Source organism: Staurois parvus, unplaced genomic scaffold, assembly GCF_062004578.1.
Source record: "Staurois parvus isolate SC_StPar_1 unplaced genomic scaffold, SC_StPar_1.0 ptg001400l, whole genome shotgun sequence".
In the NCBI taxonomy this organism is placed as follows: domain Eukaryota; kingdom Metazoa; phylum Chordata; class Amphibia; order Anura; family Ranidae; genus Staurois; species Staurois parvus.
In genome coordinates, this window is record NW_028319196.1 from 673467 (window position 1) to 689653 (window position 16187).

Consider the following 16187-nt stretch of genomic DNA (forward strand, 5'->3'; position numbering starts at 1 on the left):
CTCTGTGGAAAAGGGTTTTGTTCTAAAACAAAAAGCTTCAGGGGTTTTCCACTGATACATTTATTATCAGTTGCAAGGGAGCCCCTACGCTGCCTGATGCAAGCATTTCTCAGATTGGTCCTAGATTTCTGCAAAGAAAACAATAGTTTTTATACAATAACATCTGATGACGTTCCCTGCCCTTTAATAAGGGAGGATCACTGACTCCTACTAAGAATTTGACAATTTTGACAACCGTAAGAAGGTTTCTGTTCCACAATGTGTGTTGAAATTATTTTATCAGTTTACGGTAAAGTTCAGTTTATCAGCACCTCCTTTAAAACATAAAAGATACCGCATCACTCCCAAGTATTCATCCAGTTCTTCAACTCAAGGTAATTCATGTATCAGAGGCACTCCCACGGGTCTTCTGTGTTCTGCCCTAACACAGCATGAAGGTAAGGGCCAGTTTCCACAGTCCTCTGAACTGCAAGTTTCTGAGAATGCAAAAGCAGCTTCAAAGCAGATCAAATGCATGTCGGAAGGAAATCCGAATGCAGCTGTCAGTGAATTCTGAATTTTCTCAAACTGATGCAAAAGCCAGCTGCATGTTCCCACCAACACATCTCCAAAGCCTATTGGCACAGGCCCTAATTGAGTGCAAACAACTGCAATGTGTTTGGACCCTGGCTAATTTTTTCCCCCATCAGATTGAACCTAACAAAAAAACAAAATGCTGATAAATTGTTGTTTTCCTTAAATAAAAATCCTAATTGGTCCCTTTTGCCATGACTGCTTCTCCCTGCCTACCAGCATTACTCTGTACACACTAAGCTGTGCATATCAGCTCAGAATACATTTACGACACCGCTCTGTGCCTTGATGGTGTGACCCCCATGCATGGGAGTGACATCATCGTGGCTTGGCCAATTAAGCGGTCAAACAGTCTGAACCTGGAAGGAGCACAGGGAGAGGATGGAAGCACTCATGACCAATGGGAGCACTGATAGCACGGCGCTGGAGTGAATCACTTGCCAGGTACATCTGCTATAATGTACTGATATGCTTTGAATGCTAGAACATTATGGCTAACAGCTCCGGGGGGGCATTTTAAAAAATGCAGAGTTTTAATTTTGCTTTAAGATCTACTCACTTTGCTAGGTCAGCATTGTAGCAGAGATCAGAGATCATTTAATATCCTTGTTGTTAAGGCTGATAGTATAAAGATTAGTTTAGATTGTAAGCTCCAAGGATCAGGCCCTCCTATCCCTCTTGTATTGAACTGTATTGTTGCTGTATTGTCTCCCATTATATTGTAAAGCGCTGAGCAAACTGTTGGCGCCATATAAATCCTGTATAATAATAATAGTAATATTTACTAGTTTTATGCATGTGACTCAGTTATTTGCAAGCAATAAATTTATATATTGCAACTATATATACAACTAATAGGACAACTTGAAACTATAGGCGTATGCATTATTATAGGCTGGTTTTAGGGTTACATATAGGCAGAACTGAACAACTGAATGTACAGTCGTGCTCAAAAGTTTGCATACCCTTGCATAATTGGTACCAGACAAGATGTACCATTTTTAAAGAAAACATGAGTGAGCAGACAAAACATGTTTCTTTCATTTTTTTATGGGATTCATATTCAACTGTAGGTGATCACAGAATGGCGCAATAAAACAAGACATGCCAACAAGTAAACCAGTGAAATGCCACCTGTTCAAAAGTCTGCATACCCTTAGTGCTTAATCCTGTGTATTGCCCCCTTTAGCATTAATGATAGCATGCAGTCTTTTGTAATAGTTATCTATGAGGCTCTGGATGTCTGCAGGTGGCATAGCTGCCCATTCATCTTGGCAAAATACCTCCGGGTCATGCAAAGTCTTTGGTCGTCTTGCATGAACCACAGGTTTGAGATCTACCCAGAGTGGCTCGATGATATTAAGGTCAGCAGACTGTGATGACCACTTTAGAACCTTCACCTTTTTCTGCTAAAACCACTGGAGGCCTCGTGGGTCATCATGAAAAGTCCAAGAGCGCCCCATGCGCAGCTTTCGTGCAAAAGATAGATTGTCTGCCAGTATTTTCTGATAACATGCTGCAATGATCTTGCCATCGGTTTTCACAAGATTCCCCATGCACAGTCCCCAGCTCACACTCCCTAAAAACGTCAGTGAGCCACCACCATGCTTCACAGTCGGGATGGTATTCTTGTCTCTATAGTCCTTGTTGACCCCTCTCCAGATATAGCGCTTATGGCTTGACCATAAAGCTCTATTTTGATCTCATCACTCCAGATTAAAGTGTGCCAGAAGCTGTGAGGCGTGACAAGGTGTTGTCGGGCATATTGTAATCGGAGATTTTCGTGGCATTGGCGCAGTAAAGGCTCCTTTCTGTCAACTCGACCATACAGCTAATTTTTGTTCAAGTATCGTGTTGTGCTCCTTGAAACAACCACACTGTCTTTTTTCAGAGCAGTCTGTATTTCTCCTGAGGTTACTTGTGGTTTTTTCTTTGCATCCCAAACAATTCTTCTCACAGTTGTGGCTGCAATATTTCTTGGTCTACCTGACCTTGGGTTGGTATCAAGAGATCCCCTAATTTTCCCCTTTTTTAACAAGTGATTGAACAGTACTGACTGGCATATTCAAAGCTTTGGATATCTTTTATATCCTTTTCCATCTTTATAAAGTTCCATTACCTTGTTACGCAGGTCTTTTGACAGTTCTCTTCTGCATCTCATGGGTCAGCGTCTAGCCTTTCATTCAAGTTAGAGCTAACAAACTCATTGACTATTTATACACAGACACTAATTGCAATTTAAAAAGCCACAGATGTGGGAAATTAACCTTTTATATCCATTTTAACTTGTGTGTCTGTACGAAGGCCAAACATTCCAGGGGATGGTAACTTTTGATCGGGGCCATTTGGATGACTTCTTTTATCATTACGATTTAAAAAAGAACCAAACAACTATGATAATAAATGGCTTCATAGGATCACTAACCTTAAAAGACTTTTTTTGGTACGATCAGTCATATTTTCAATATCGATGGCAACATTTCACAATTTCTGCCAGGGTATGCAAACTTTTGAGCAGAACTTTATATTTTGGCAATGATCCATTATGGATCATGTTTTGACTAAAAGATTATTCATGTGATCTGTCTTTTCTACTGATATGGACATGATTTCAATAAAATGGTGAAAGGTTCTGGCCACAAGGCCGGCAGTACTTGATCCCACTATAGCTCTGGATTAGAAAGCCAGGCAGTAGTCTGTTTAGGGCTTTTTCTGCTTGGTCCAATCCATTACCTAAGACCTGGCTGTGTGTAGCAGTAAAGCGTAATGATTGCTTATGCGTCTGTGACTCCAATGGTAACGGCAGTCTGTTTCTCCCTTTGGCTTGCACAGAACGAAAGGGCACATGGAACGAGAGGAAGAGGAAAGCCTTCGAGCGGCTCAGTGTCGGGGACGAAGTTTGCGGGTTTAGCTCTTTCCGACCAGCGACTCTCACTGTCACCAACTTCTTTAAACAGGTGAGATCTGTGTGGGAGCTGAAACCAGTTGTATGCTAAAATTAAGCTGGGAAGAGGTTAAAACTAGGAATGCACCGATACCATTTATTATCGGCGAGTACGTGTGCCGATACCGAGTACCGATACTTTGTGGTGCGATTTGTGTTAATGGGCACAAATTGCACCACAAAGAATAGCTGCTGACCAATCCGATGCCATCTAGCCCAAACTATCATCGCTGAAAGGAGAGGGAAAAAAGCGGTGGGGATTTGAAATCCAACCTGTTCAATGTCCTCAGGCTTTAGGAGGCATTCACCCCATTGTGGAACTCAAAGCTCTAAACATTTTTATTCAAGTCCAGGAAATTCCACATGGAATCCACAAAATCTGCCACGGAAGAATTTCTGGCTTCTGCTAACACTAAAGATGCTTATTTGCATGTATTCATGTTTCTAGCACATCGTTGTATGCTTTGCCATGGGGCTCCTGCACAACCAGTTTCTGGCTTTGCCCTTCAACCACTCATCTACACTTCAGGTGCTCACTAAGGTGCTGGCACCTGTAATAACCATAACCCTGCTGCTTTCTCTTGGCATATCAATTGTGGGATACGTACACAACCTCCTGGTACTTTTGGAGCAGACTTTATCAGACAACGTGAAGTTGACCATCCAAATGTTAAAGCAGTTTGGATGAATCCTGAAACTTCAGAAATTATTGTTAGAATTGACTCATCGTTTGGAATATCCAGTCTTGGACACAGTTCAGGCCGAGTTTTTCTTCCACAGGAGAAACTTTAAACACTCTGGTTTCAGAGGTAGTCTTATTTACCCCAGACTTCTACAAAGCAATTTCTGTTGTTGTGGGGCCCACTGAGGGCCACGGGTCCCACCCCTTGGTGTCTAGGATCAGGGCTGTTGATAAGGGGGTACCACCAGTCTTCATGTACAGCTGGGTAAATCAGATTTGGCCAGGGAGGGTGATCGGCACGACGGGGCAGCAGTTAATGGAACCGATCCCCGAAAGCTGTCTTCTTCTCCTCTCCCTCCTGATGGCTTTAAGCTGCTGCAGATGGAGACATACAGGGGATCAGTTCCAGTAATTGCCCCTCCGCCGCACCTATCACCCTCCCTGTGCACCATACATTTCCCCCTGCTTCCCTGGCCCCACTGTGTGCCCCAACCCCTGCAGTGCTGCTGGCTTCCCTCCTCTCCTTCCCACCAGCAGCTGCACACAATAGGGACCTTCATGATGGAGAAGGGTTCAGAAAATTTCACATTTACCAGCATTCATTCATAACTGAAGCTTTGTAAACTGTGCCCTTTGGGGGGGGGCATGCTCGTAGTGGGAGGACTTGACTGGACTGTTCTACAGCTATTTGGTTCTTCACTGTCCATTTCGAAGTCCTTCAATGGTTTCCAAGACATAGATTTTACAGTGAGTACAAAAATCCTAGCAGGCCAAAGCATTTTACTCCACTTGTCCTTTTCCAGTGCAGTTTTCAGTTTTGTTGGTGGGTAGGAAGTAACGCACTTCTTCTTTTAGCTGTTCATTTGGGTGACTCTCTCAATGTCTTCTACAGGAAGGGGATCGAATGAGTGATGAAGATCTCTACAAGTTCCTGGCTGACATGAAGAGACCATCAACCGTATTACGCAGATTACGACCAGTCACAGGTATAGCTCATGATCACAGATATTTTGCAGGAATGTATGGATGGTTGCGGCACACTAATACACTTTATTGCTTCTCAAGCAGGATACAAAGTGATAGCAACAGTTTCAAACATACCTTGCACTTGAGGACTCCAAGATGTATACTGCATCTGAAATTGAATTTTTCTTTTATAATCTTTTACATTTGGTATTACAGAATAACTACTTTCTTATCAAGGATCAGTGATATTTACAAGTGGTACGTCTATGGGCTAAAATGTCACGCCCCCCCATGCGCAAATTAATTTATGAATATGATAGGGAACTCATACATCTATAGTAATGTTTTAATTCAGAATCATTGAGTTTGTTGGAATTGCTTCATTGACAATATTTGGACATGTTTTATACTCTTTTGGACACGTGAATCTCAGTGAGTGATAGTAGATGATGATGAGTGATTTATATGTCAAACCAATTGATAGGAACCAATTACTTCATTTTTCTAGCTTTCACCTACTGGGCTATTTAACCACTTCCAGTCCGGACACTTTTACCCCCTTACTGTCCAGGCCAATTTCAGCTTTCAGCGCTATCACACTTTGAATGAAAATTGAGCAGTCATGCAACACTGTAGCCATATGAATTTTTTAGCATTTTTCTGACACAGATAAAGCTTCATTTTGGTGGTATTTATTCACAACTGGGATTTTTATTTTTTTTTGCTATGTAAATAAAATGTCCAAAAAAATTGCAGAAAACTGTTTTTCTTATACAATTTTGCAAATAAATAATATTTCATCATAAATCTTTGCCAAAATTTATTCTGTTAACTTTTCAGTAAATAAAAACCCCAAATTAGTTTATAGGCAAAAATTATAATTGTTAATCATTTTGTTTACATTTTTATTTTATTTATATTATTTATGTTTTTTAACATACTGTCACCCTAGCAGTATAGTGACACTGTACTACTTGTCGGGGGCGATGGAAGATTTTTTTTTTTTTTTTTTTTTTTTTTTACACTGATTGCTTTTACACCCATAAAAGCTGTAAAAGCAATCATTTCTCCTTCTCTCTGGCTGCATTCTTGCAGCCATTGAGAACTACTGTGTGAGCTGTGATTGGTCACAGCTTGTCACATGGTAGAAGGCTGTTGTGAATAGCCTTGTACCATGTGATCTCTGTGATCATTCACAGATTTCACACGTAGTAAACAATGATGTAAGAAGTGACATCTTGCTTACTACTCTGCATGTGATCACTGATTGGCCAATCAGTGATCACATGATCGGGACCTCGCAGAGAGGTCCCGTACGACGATCGGTGTTCCACTGTGTCCGAAGGACACAGCGGGCACCGGATTGCGGTGCTACGCACTCCCAGGGAGCAGGCACAAGCAGGGGGTGGGGAGGTCATTTATAAACGGCCACCCGACCCTGCACTGCCACCGCCCGGCGGTTTATGTACATGGGCCGGACGGGAGGTGGTTAAATCTATCCGTCGGAGTAAATTCACACAGATTCTGAGAATAGTAATAGATGAGATACAACTGGAGGAAAGTCTTGATGAAATAGACAATAAGTTGCAGGCAAGGGTATATTCTTTTTCAGCCCTTAGGCTAGGTTCGCACTGCTCGATAGATTTTTGATATGACTTTCACTGCAATTGTGCAACTTTGATAAGGTTTGTATGTTCTATGGGCTCCGTGTCGTTGATGTGAACAGACACCATTGAAAACATTGTAATTTCCCTTGTCATTTGATTCTGTGCGACTCAAGTCACATCTGAAATCGCACTAGTGTGAACCAAAAAGGCAAGGACACAGACGTATGATATACAAAACTCATCAAGTTGCTCAATGTACTCAATTTGTTACCCAGTACCAATTAAGGAGGGGAAATAAGGTTGGAATGGTAGAAATTTGTATTTTAGAGTAAAGGTCTGCTTTCACTTTCTGTCTGATGAAAAGGTTATCCCCAGGACAGGTATCTCTGTCAGGTTTTTTTGTTTTTTACTTCCTTGGTGCTGATTTTACTTCTGTTTGTTTAAAGGTTGTCCTCACTGCTTTGCGAAATTACAATAAAATGTATTGAACCTCTCATAAACTCAATACGGTATATTCTCTAGTGGAAAAAGGTTCACATGAATAGGTGTAAGCAAGATGTCACTTCTGACATCATTGCTTACTACGTGTGAAATCTGTGAATGATCACAGAGGTCACATGGTACAAGGCTATTCACAACAGCCTTGTACCATGTGACAAGCTGTGACCAATCACAGCTCTCACAGTAGTTCTCAATGTCTGCAGCCAGAGAGAAATAGAAATGATTGCTTTTACAGCCTTTATGGGTGTAAAAGCAATCAGTGTAAAAAAAAAAACAAAATCTTCATCACCCCCAAGTAGTACAGTGTCTCTATGGTGACACTGTACTGCTAGGGTGACAGTATGTAAAAAAAAAAAAAAACATAAAAAAATAAAATTAAAATGGAAAAAAAAATGTTTTTGAAAAATGTATAATTTGTGGTTATAAACTAATTTGGGGTATTTTTTTTTTTTTACTAAAAAGATAACTGAATACATTTTGGCCAAGATTTATGAAGAAAGATTATTTATTTGCAAAATGTTATAAGAAAAAAACTTTTTTTCAAATTTTTTTGGACATTTTCATTTATATAGCAAAAAGAATAAAAATCCCAGTGGTGAATAAATACCACCAAAATAAAGTTTTATCTGTCTCAAAAGAATGCTAAAATAATCATATGGGTACAGTGTTGCATGACCGCGCAATTGTCATTCAAAGTGTGATAGCGCTGAAAGCTGAAAATTGCCCTAGACAGGAAGGGGGTAAAAGTGTCCGGACATGAAGTGTTTAAACCTTGAAAATGCAATAAACACATCGAAATGACAAATTATTGAACCAAAAAAGGTTGTCTCTAAAACAGAAAGGGAGAAGCTTTGGGCATAGATACACCTATTTCTATTCAGACTCTTGTATCATAAAAAGCTTGCATTTCCGGGGTTCAAAGGGACCCCCCCTTGATCAGGGCTTGGTATGCTGTTAAAGCATTCTCTGGACTGATACAATTGGAGGTATTCTGACCACTAACTAGCATGATCTCTCCATATGCCATTTAGGCCTGCTGGGAGAGCTGCCTATGGGTAATCAGTCCCTCTGCACTGCTTAAGACCTACTGATTAGAAGATCCAACACCCCACACCTTTCATCTACTGCCTGAATTTTTATTATTTATTGTGGTCTGTGTTCCTGCTAGGTGACTTACCCTCTCTTTTTGACTTGGTGACTATTGTCACTAGAATAGATAATGATGGGAAATTCAAATTTTACAGTTATCACTTGAACAGGAACAAGGGTGAAATCCTTCAATGGGGACACCTATTCTATTGTCAACTGTCTGAGGGGATTTCTATATTTCCTCTACTTTTGAAGAGATTTCCTCTTTTTCAGGGCAAGAAACGTCTTGATCGGGGTTTTAACCATTGCCTACTTTATCCAAAGTTTTGAGTATAGATAATAAAACATTACAGAAATTATTCTATATTTATTTTAAAAAAATATTAATATATTTAACACCAAACATTTTTTTTTTGTAGCCCAGCTGAAAATTGACGTCTCTCCGGCTCCTGAGATGCCACAGTTTTGCCTTTCCCCAGAATTGCGTCATGTTAAGCCATATCCTGACCCACGTGTCCGTCCTACCAAAGAGATCCTGGAATTCCCCCCACGGGATGTCTACTCCCCCTATACCTCCTACAGGTGAGATGTTCATCCTATACCAGAGTGTCTATAACATGACGTCCCTTGGTAGGACCACTATCAGGAACACATGGTATTCTCATAACTATATGTGGGTAATACCTGCAATGATAGTATTCAAAATAGTTATTTCTTTTTTATTTTACACACTTTTATATCTTTCTCTAATGTTCATGGACACCAAGCTGGACAACAACAGCCAATATGGCTGCAACTGCTCCAGCACCTCCGGCAGTTATAGTTTGTGGAGAAAGGTTAGAACCTCTGTCAGTTTTTTATTTTCTTCTGTGCCCCTTCTCAGGAAGATTTCCCCTCACTTCCTGATCCAGTGTCCCCCAGAGAATCATTTGAGTGCATACTCCATGCTTTCTTATGGACAATACACTAGAGATTTATGACCAAAAGTCATAGGGAGTCACTTTGGGTGGGGGGCCCATGGAACACAGCTCACTTTGGAGAGGTGAGGAGACCCCTGTCTCAGCTCCCCATATCCCTATTATGTGTAAGTCACCCTGTGCCTGTTAGGGGTACAGGGTGATCTGTCCTAATATTGGGGTGGGGGGTTGTTGATTGTTTAATGCCATGTGGTTGCATCCCATTGTTCTATTGTGTCTTGCTTGGAAGCAAACTATTATGGGATGTAGGTGTTTGTGTATTGGCTTGGTGGGGGGTGTTTCCAGCACCCCTCCCTCCTGATGGGACTGTCTGTTGGTGTGTCTCTTGTTACTAAAGACTAGATTGCCCCGCCCTGTGTCGTCATGCAGGGAGGGGGGGTTGTTCCCTTGAATGTATATATCTTGTATCTGTGTTAAAATAAAGTAGTCTAATTCCTGGTTTACTTCAAGACTGGTGTCGTCTAGTCTTGTATGGTCTGCTGTGGTGATTGTGCTTGGTGTTCAGACAGGGAAGCGGTATCCTAACGGAAGTGCCCAGGTGCAGTCGGGGTCCGGTTCCGTTGCACAAAACATTAGTGGATTTCTAATAAAAATAATAAAAATATGTAGGCAGGGATGGGAAATCCCACCTAGCTGACACAATCATAAAAACCTGGTAAATGGTCTAACCATTCTCCTTGCATTTCAGAGCATGCAGTAAATATTTAACATTTATGCCGACGTTATCAAATGTATGCTACTTTCCCCTAGCCGTGCTTCTGGCGGGGCTTGGAACCTTGTAGTGGCCGCTTTACATAATAGGCTGTTCTATATGAATGAGGTGTCACCTAACAGTTCACAGCTAACCACTACTGCTGCCTATCATGAGAGTGGGACTACACTAACGTATGATTCCATGATCCCCAGATTCCGTAAGATGCGCCTATTTTCAAGGTGCTGGAACCTCTCCTGCCATAACATTTATATCATTCAAGTTGTAAACTCGTGTTCTTACTCTCAGAATAAAGGGACTCTGGGTCACAGCCTTTGTAAAAGCCTTTACTATATATAAACAATGTATACGAGAAAGCAGAAGAATAGCGCAGCAATGGTAGGTATGTGATACATGAAGATGTCACGACTCCAGCGAATTGTTCCTGTGCAGTCTTGCCCATTGAACTAGTTGTGTGTGCCCTCATTGGCTGATGGGATGGGACGAGCGCTGTCATGTACGTAAACATACAAGAACAATGTTAAACATTTACATTTTCTCCTTTGCGGAGTATAAACATGAGAGAAGGCACAGATTTTTCCTATACCACTCCACAAGGCCGCTATGTTTATACAAGTGCTACCAAGGCTTAGTAACAATCTTATAACTATTTTACTTCTCCTTCAGGCTAATCAGCACTTTACTGGGTGTTTTATCTCCGTGAAATCACTTATCCGGTATAGAATGGGCTCCTAGACTATGCCTGATATTATCACTATGTACGTTCAAGTCTAAGACATACACATGGATGTATTAAAATACTCCCATATACGCTGGATCTTACTGCTAGGAGCTGGAAGAAAATCCACGCACTAAAAATGCTCGTTTTGGCATATAATTATACATGTTTATGCATATATACAGGTGTATTCTTCTACTGTCCCCAATCCATCTGCTGATAGTATAGACCTCTAGGAGTCACTCTGCACATGCTCAGTTTGGTTTGTATTGCTAGAGAAGTTTTTTTTTTTTTTCTTTGGGAGGGTCATGTGATCAGCACAGGGACAATCTGCACTGTCCAGACAGAGGGTCAGGGGTTATGCAGCCTCATAGGACAGTCAGAGATTATTATTATTAAAACGTATGTGCTTGTGAGCCACCAGAATATGCAAATAAGTATATATACTGGATCGCTGGTTTACCTGCCCACTCTCCCTGGATGTGCGTTTAATGACAACTGATCAAATAATAACCGCACTCCAATATTGACTAAAAAGTGCTTAGTGCTTATAATGTATATGCAAAATAATCTCCAATGCTGAGTAATTAGTACTATAAACTATAAATCACTGTGCAATGATAATATAAATGTGCCACTATTTCATCAATAAACCAAGTGCTAATTCATATGAAAATATATAAGAAATGTAAATAAATAAATATATAACAAATGTATAAAAAAATCAATATTAAATTATATTCAAAGTTCCAATTGCAAAAGTGCTAGAGTGTTCCAACCAAATCAGATGATACTCTCCTTCCCAGGAGTGGTATGCTTCAATCTTGCAGCTTTGTAATTAGCCTGTGTGCCTGTGAGGGCTAAACCCTCCTTTGATCCACTCCTTGTTTCAACCACTGAATGCTCCTGTCTATGTTGATTATAAATCTCCAAAAATGACCATTGATCAAAACTCTAAAAGGAAGAACTTGCTGCCTCTACATTTTTGTTACTGTGCCTAAAAATAGAGAGCAACTGAGCATATTCAGAGCAAGGTGCTGGTTGCTAAGTGGTTTCCGACTTTTTAAAAGTTCTTCCTTTAAGAGTTTTGATCAATGGTCATTTTTGGAGATTTATAATCAACATAGACAGGAGCATTCAGTGGTTGAAACAAGGAGTGGATCAAAGGAGGGTTTATCCCTCACAGGCACACAGGCTAATTACAAAGCTGCAAGATTGAAGCATACCACTCCTGGGAAGGAGAGTATCATCTGATTTGGTTGGAACACTCTAGCACTTTTGCAATTGGAACTTTGAATATAATTTAATATTGATTTTTTTATACATTTGTTATATATTTATTTACATTTATTATATATTTTCATATGAATTAGCACTTGGTTTATTGATGAAATAGTGGCACATTTATATTATCATTGCACAGTGATTTATAGTTTATAGTACTAATTACTCAGCATTGGAGATTATTTTGCATATACATTATAAGCACTAAGCACTTTTTAGTCAATATTGGAGCGCGGTTATTATTTGATCAGTAGAGATTATTATTATATTATACAGGATTTATATAGCGCCAACAGTTTGCTCAGCGCTGTACATAATAATGGGAGACAGTACACGAGACAGTACAGTAACAATACGATTCAATACACGAGGGGATCGAGGGCCCTGCTCCTTGGAGCTTACAATCTAGGAGAGAGGGGATAGTGGTACAGGAGGAAATAGCTGCGGGGGATGGACAGTAGATTGAAAACTCCTACAAGCTTTAACAAGTGCTCGGCTGGGCACTGATAGAAGTCACCAAACGTTATATAGTGCTGATGAGAAAAGGCATTTAGCAGTTTATACTTACTAAAATAATTGTATTTCCATGTTTTGTGTACTGTGGAAGATCGGATATGGTAAATGGGTCATGGGTTTAGTAATGCTTTAAGGTAGCTATAGGCAGAACATGACAATTGCTGGCATCCTTTGTCTTCTATATGAAGTGGATATATATATAGAAAAAAATTATATATACAGGCATACCTCGGTTTACAAATTTAATTCATTCTGCGGGACTTTTCGTATAGCGAAAAATTTGTAAACCAAAACGCCGTTTCCCATAGGAATGTATTGAAAACCAATTAATCCGTTCCGGAGGTCAGAAAAAAGTAAACTCTACTAAAATACCGCATGAGTTATTTTATCAAGTCATGCGGTATTTTATTAGTGACAACCATATGTTAATGTTGCAGCTGTCAGCGGGGTTCCCCACTGACAGCTGAATGTAAAAGAATTGCCGGCAAGTAAAATAATAATTTAAAAAACGGCATGGGGTCCCCCCTCCCTTCCATACCAAACCCTCACCGCTCGCTCGTCCCCCCTTTCATGACCTGCCAGGCTGCATGCTCGGATAAGGGTCTGGTATGGATTTTGGGGGGGACCCCCACGCTGTTTTATTTTTTTTTAATTTTGCCGTGGGAGTTCCCCTCAAAATCCATACCAGACCCTTGGTATGGATGAGAGGGGGGACCCCACGCCCCTTTTTTAATTTATTATTTACACATATATATGTGTGAGTGTGTGTATATATATATATATATATATATATATTTATGTATGTATGTATATGTGTGTGTGTGTGTATATATATATATATATAACATTTATTTTTATTATTTATAGCATGTATTCTTTAATTTTTGTAAAAAATTTTTATTAGAGCGTATCCATGATGCTCACTTTGCAAAGTGTGCTGTCAACAAGCATAAAGGTGATGGTTGGCTTAGTTATTAGGGCACCAAAGAGACTGTCATCTGCCTTCTTAACAAAATTAAAGAGAAACTCTCATGTCCACCACAGTGTATTATAGAACATTACTAATAAAGTTCTTGCAGCTTATGACTGTCTACAGGTACTTGCATTTATCCCCAGTTCCTTTGCCTGGGGAAGATCCTGGATCCTAGTCCCAGGCTGTGCACACATGAATAGGTCAGCACAGGTTAGAGCCTCCACAAGGTTTTTATCGCAACTTGTGCCCCCATTAGGGAGAGATCTCCCCACATTCAGTACGATAGTCATGCAGTTCTAGGCAGAGTAAGAGTGAAAGTAGCTCCTGTGATAGAATGTCTGCTTTTAACTACTTGATCTTTGGAAGGTTTTATCCCCTTCATGACCAGGGCATCTTTTCACCAGTGCTCTACTTTAGCGGCATAACGGTCATGCAACACTGTATGCAAATTAAATTTATATCATTTTTTCACACAAATAGTGTGGTGGTATTTGATCACCACTGGGTTTATTATTTCTTATTTCTTTCTTTCTTTATTATCTCTACTTTCTGTTATTAAACATATCTGGAAAAAATTAAATTTCTTCAGAAATGCAGGCCAAAATGTATTCTGCTACATGTCTTTGGTATAAAAAAAAATACCAAAAAATGTATATTAATTGGTTTGTGCAAAAGTTATAGTGTCTAGCATCTAAAAACTATGGCATATATACTGGAGTTTGCGCAGCTATAGACGCTATACTTGTAATGGCAGTGATCAGCAATGCATAGTGGGACTGTGATAGTGTGGTGGGCAATCTGGCAATAGCAGACACTGGCTGGCAGGTACACTAACTGACACTGACATCAATAATGACACTAGTACAGCGATCATTGATAGTACTCTACACACTCAGTGTGCTAATGACAATGGCTGGAAAAGGGTTAACATTTGGCAATCAAGGGCTTAATTGTGTGGCTAACAGTGTGTATGTGCTGCTTTTTGTTTACTATATGGCTGTTTTTTCTTCCTTTTTTGCAGGGAGAAGAAACAGCCAGATTGCTGTTCCCTGTACACAGAGTTCTGTGTTTTGTAAACACAGAGCTTTGTGTGTGATTGGACACAGCTAATCAGCTGACTTCAGCCAAAATCATTGGCTGAAATCAGCTGCCAAACTTGTGTGCACCTGCAAACCCAGAAAAAGGCAGTCATATATACACTATATTGCCAAAAGTATTGGTCGGGTGGCCTTTACACACACATGAACTTTAATGGCATCCCAGTCTTAGCCCGTAGGGTTCAATATTGAGTTGGCCCCGCCCTTTGCAGCTATAACAGCTTCAACTTTTCTGGGAAGGCCGTCCACAAGGTTTAGGAGGGGGTCTATGGGAAGGTTTGACCATTCTTCCAGAAGCACATTTGTGAGGTCAGGCACTGATGTCGGACGAGAAGGCCTGGATCACAGTCTCCACTCTAATTCATCCCAAAGGTGTTCTATAGGGTTGAGGTCAGGACTCTGTGCAGGCCAGTCAAGTTCCTCCACCCCAAACTGGCTCCTCCATGTCTTTATGGACCTTGCTTTGTGCACTGGTGAGCATCATGTTGGAACAGGAAGGGGCCATCCCCAAACTGTTCCCACAAAGTTGGGAACATAAAATTGTCCAAAATGTCTTGGTATGCTGATGCCTTAAGAGTTCCCTTCACTGGAACTAGGAGGCCAAGCCCAACCTCTGAAAAACAACCCCAAACCATAATCCCCCCTCCACCAAACTTTACACTTGGCACAATGCAGTCAGGCAAGTACCGTTCTCCTGGCAACCGCCAAACCCAGACACGTCCATCAGATTGCCCGACAGAGAAGCGTGATTGGTCACTCCAGAGAACACGTCTCCACTGCTCTAGAGTCCAGTGGCAGCATGCTTTACACCACAGCATCCGACGCTTTGCATTGCACTTGGTGATGTAAGGCTTGGATGCAGCTGTTCGGCCATGGAAACCCATTCCATGAAGCTCTCTACACACTGTTGTTGTGCTAATCTGAAGGTAATTCAAAGTTGACTTTGCAAACAGTAGGCGACTTCTACGCACTGTGCTTCATCATGCCCTGACCCTGCTATGTAATTTTACGTGGCCTACCACTTGGTGGCTGAGTTGCTGTTGTTCCCAGTTGCTTCCACTTTGTTACAATATCACTAATAGCTGACCGTGGAATATTTAGTAGCAAGGACATGTCACGGATGGACTTATTACACAGGTGACAACCTATCACGGGACCACGCTTGGAGTCACTGAGCTCCTGAGAGCGACCCATTCTTTCACCAATGTTTGTAGAAGCAGTCTGCATGCCTAGGGGATGATTTTATACACCTGTGGCCATGGAGGGGATTGGAACACCTGAATCACATGATTTGGAGGGCTGGCCCAATACTTTTGGCAGTATAGTGTATACATGTGACTGTACCTTGCCCGTGCTGCCTCACTGCAGTAAATGTACTTAAATGTGGTTAAAGCTGACCTCAAGCCCTACCTTCAATCTTGCACAGTTGTACAGACTCCTCTTCTATATTGAAAATGCTTACTTTGACTCCACTGCACACAGTAAGCTTCTCACAGTGTGCATTAGAAGTTGCAGTAAATCACACAGATCCTGCCTTATATCCTGGCT

General features: G+C 40.8%; 1 protein-coding gene across 4 annotated transcripts in view; it reads left to right on the plus strand.

The window, feature by feature from the left end:
- The window catches only part of LOC149436208 (dedicator of cytokinesis protein 7-like), a 251727-nt gene that overhangs the window by 111784 nt on the left and 123756 nt on the right, over positions 1–16187 (plus strand). For all 4 annotated transcript variants that reach the window (XM_089661880.1, XM_089661883.1, XM_089661882.1 and 1 more), the window contains exons 12-14: positions 3406–3530; positions 5092–5185; positions 8782–8944. In XM_089661880.1, coding sequence (XP_089518006.1) covers positions 3406–3530; positions 5092–5185; positions 8782–8944 — 382 coding nt within the window. The remainder of the gene's footprint in view (positions 1–3405; positions 3531–5091; positions 5186–8781; positions 8945–16187) is intronic.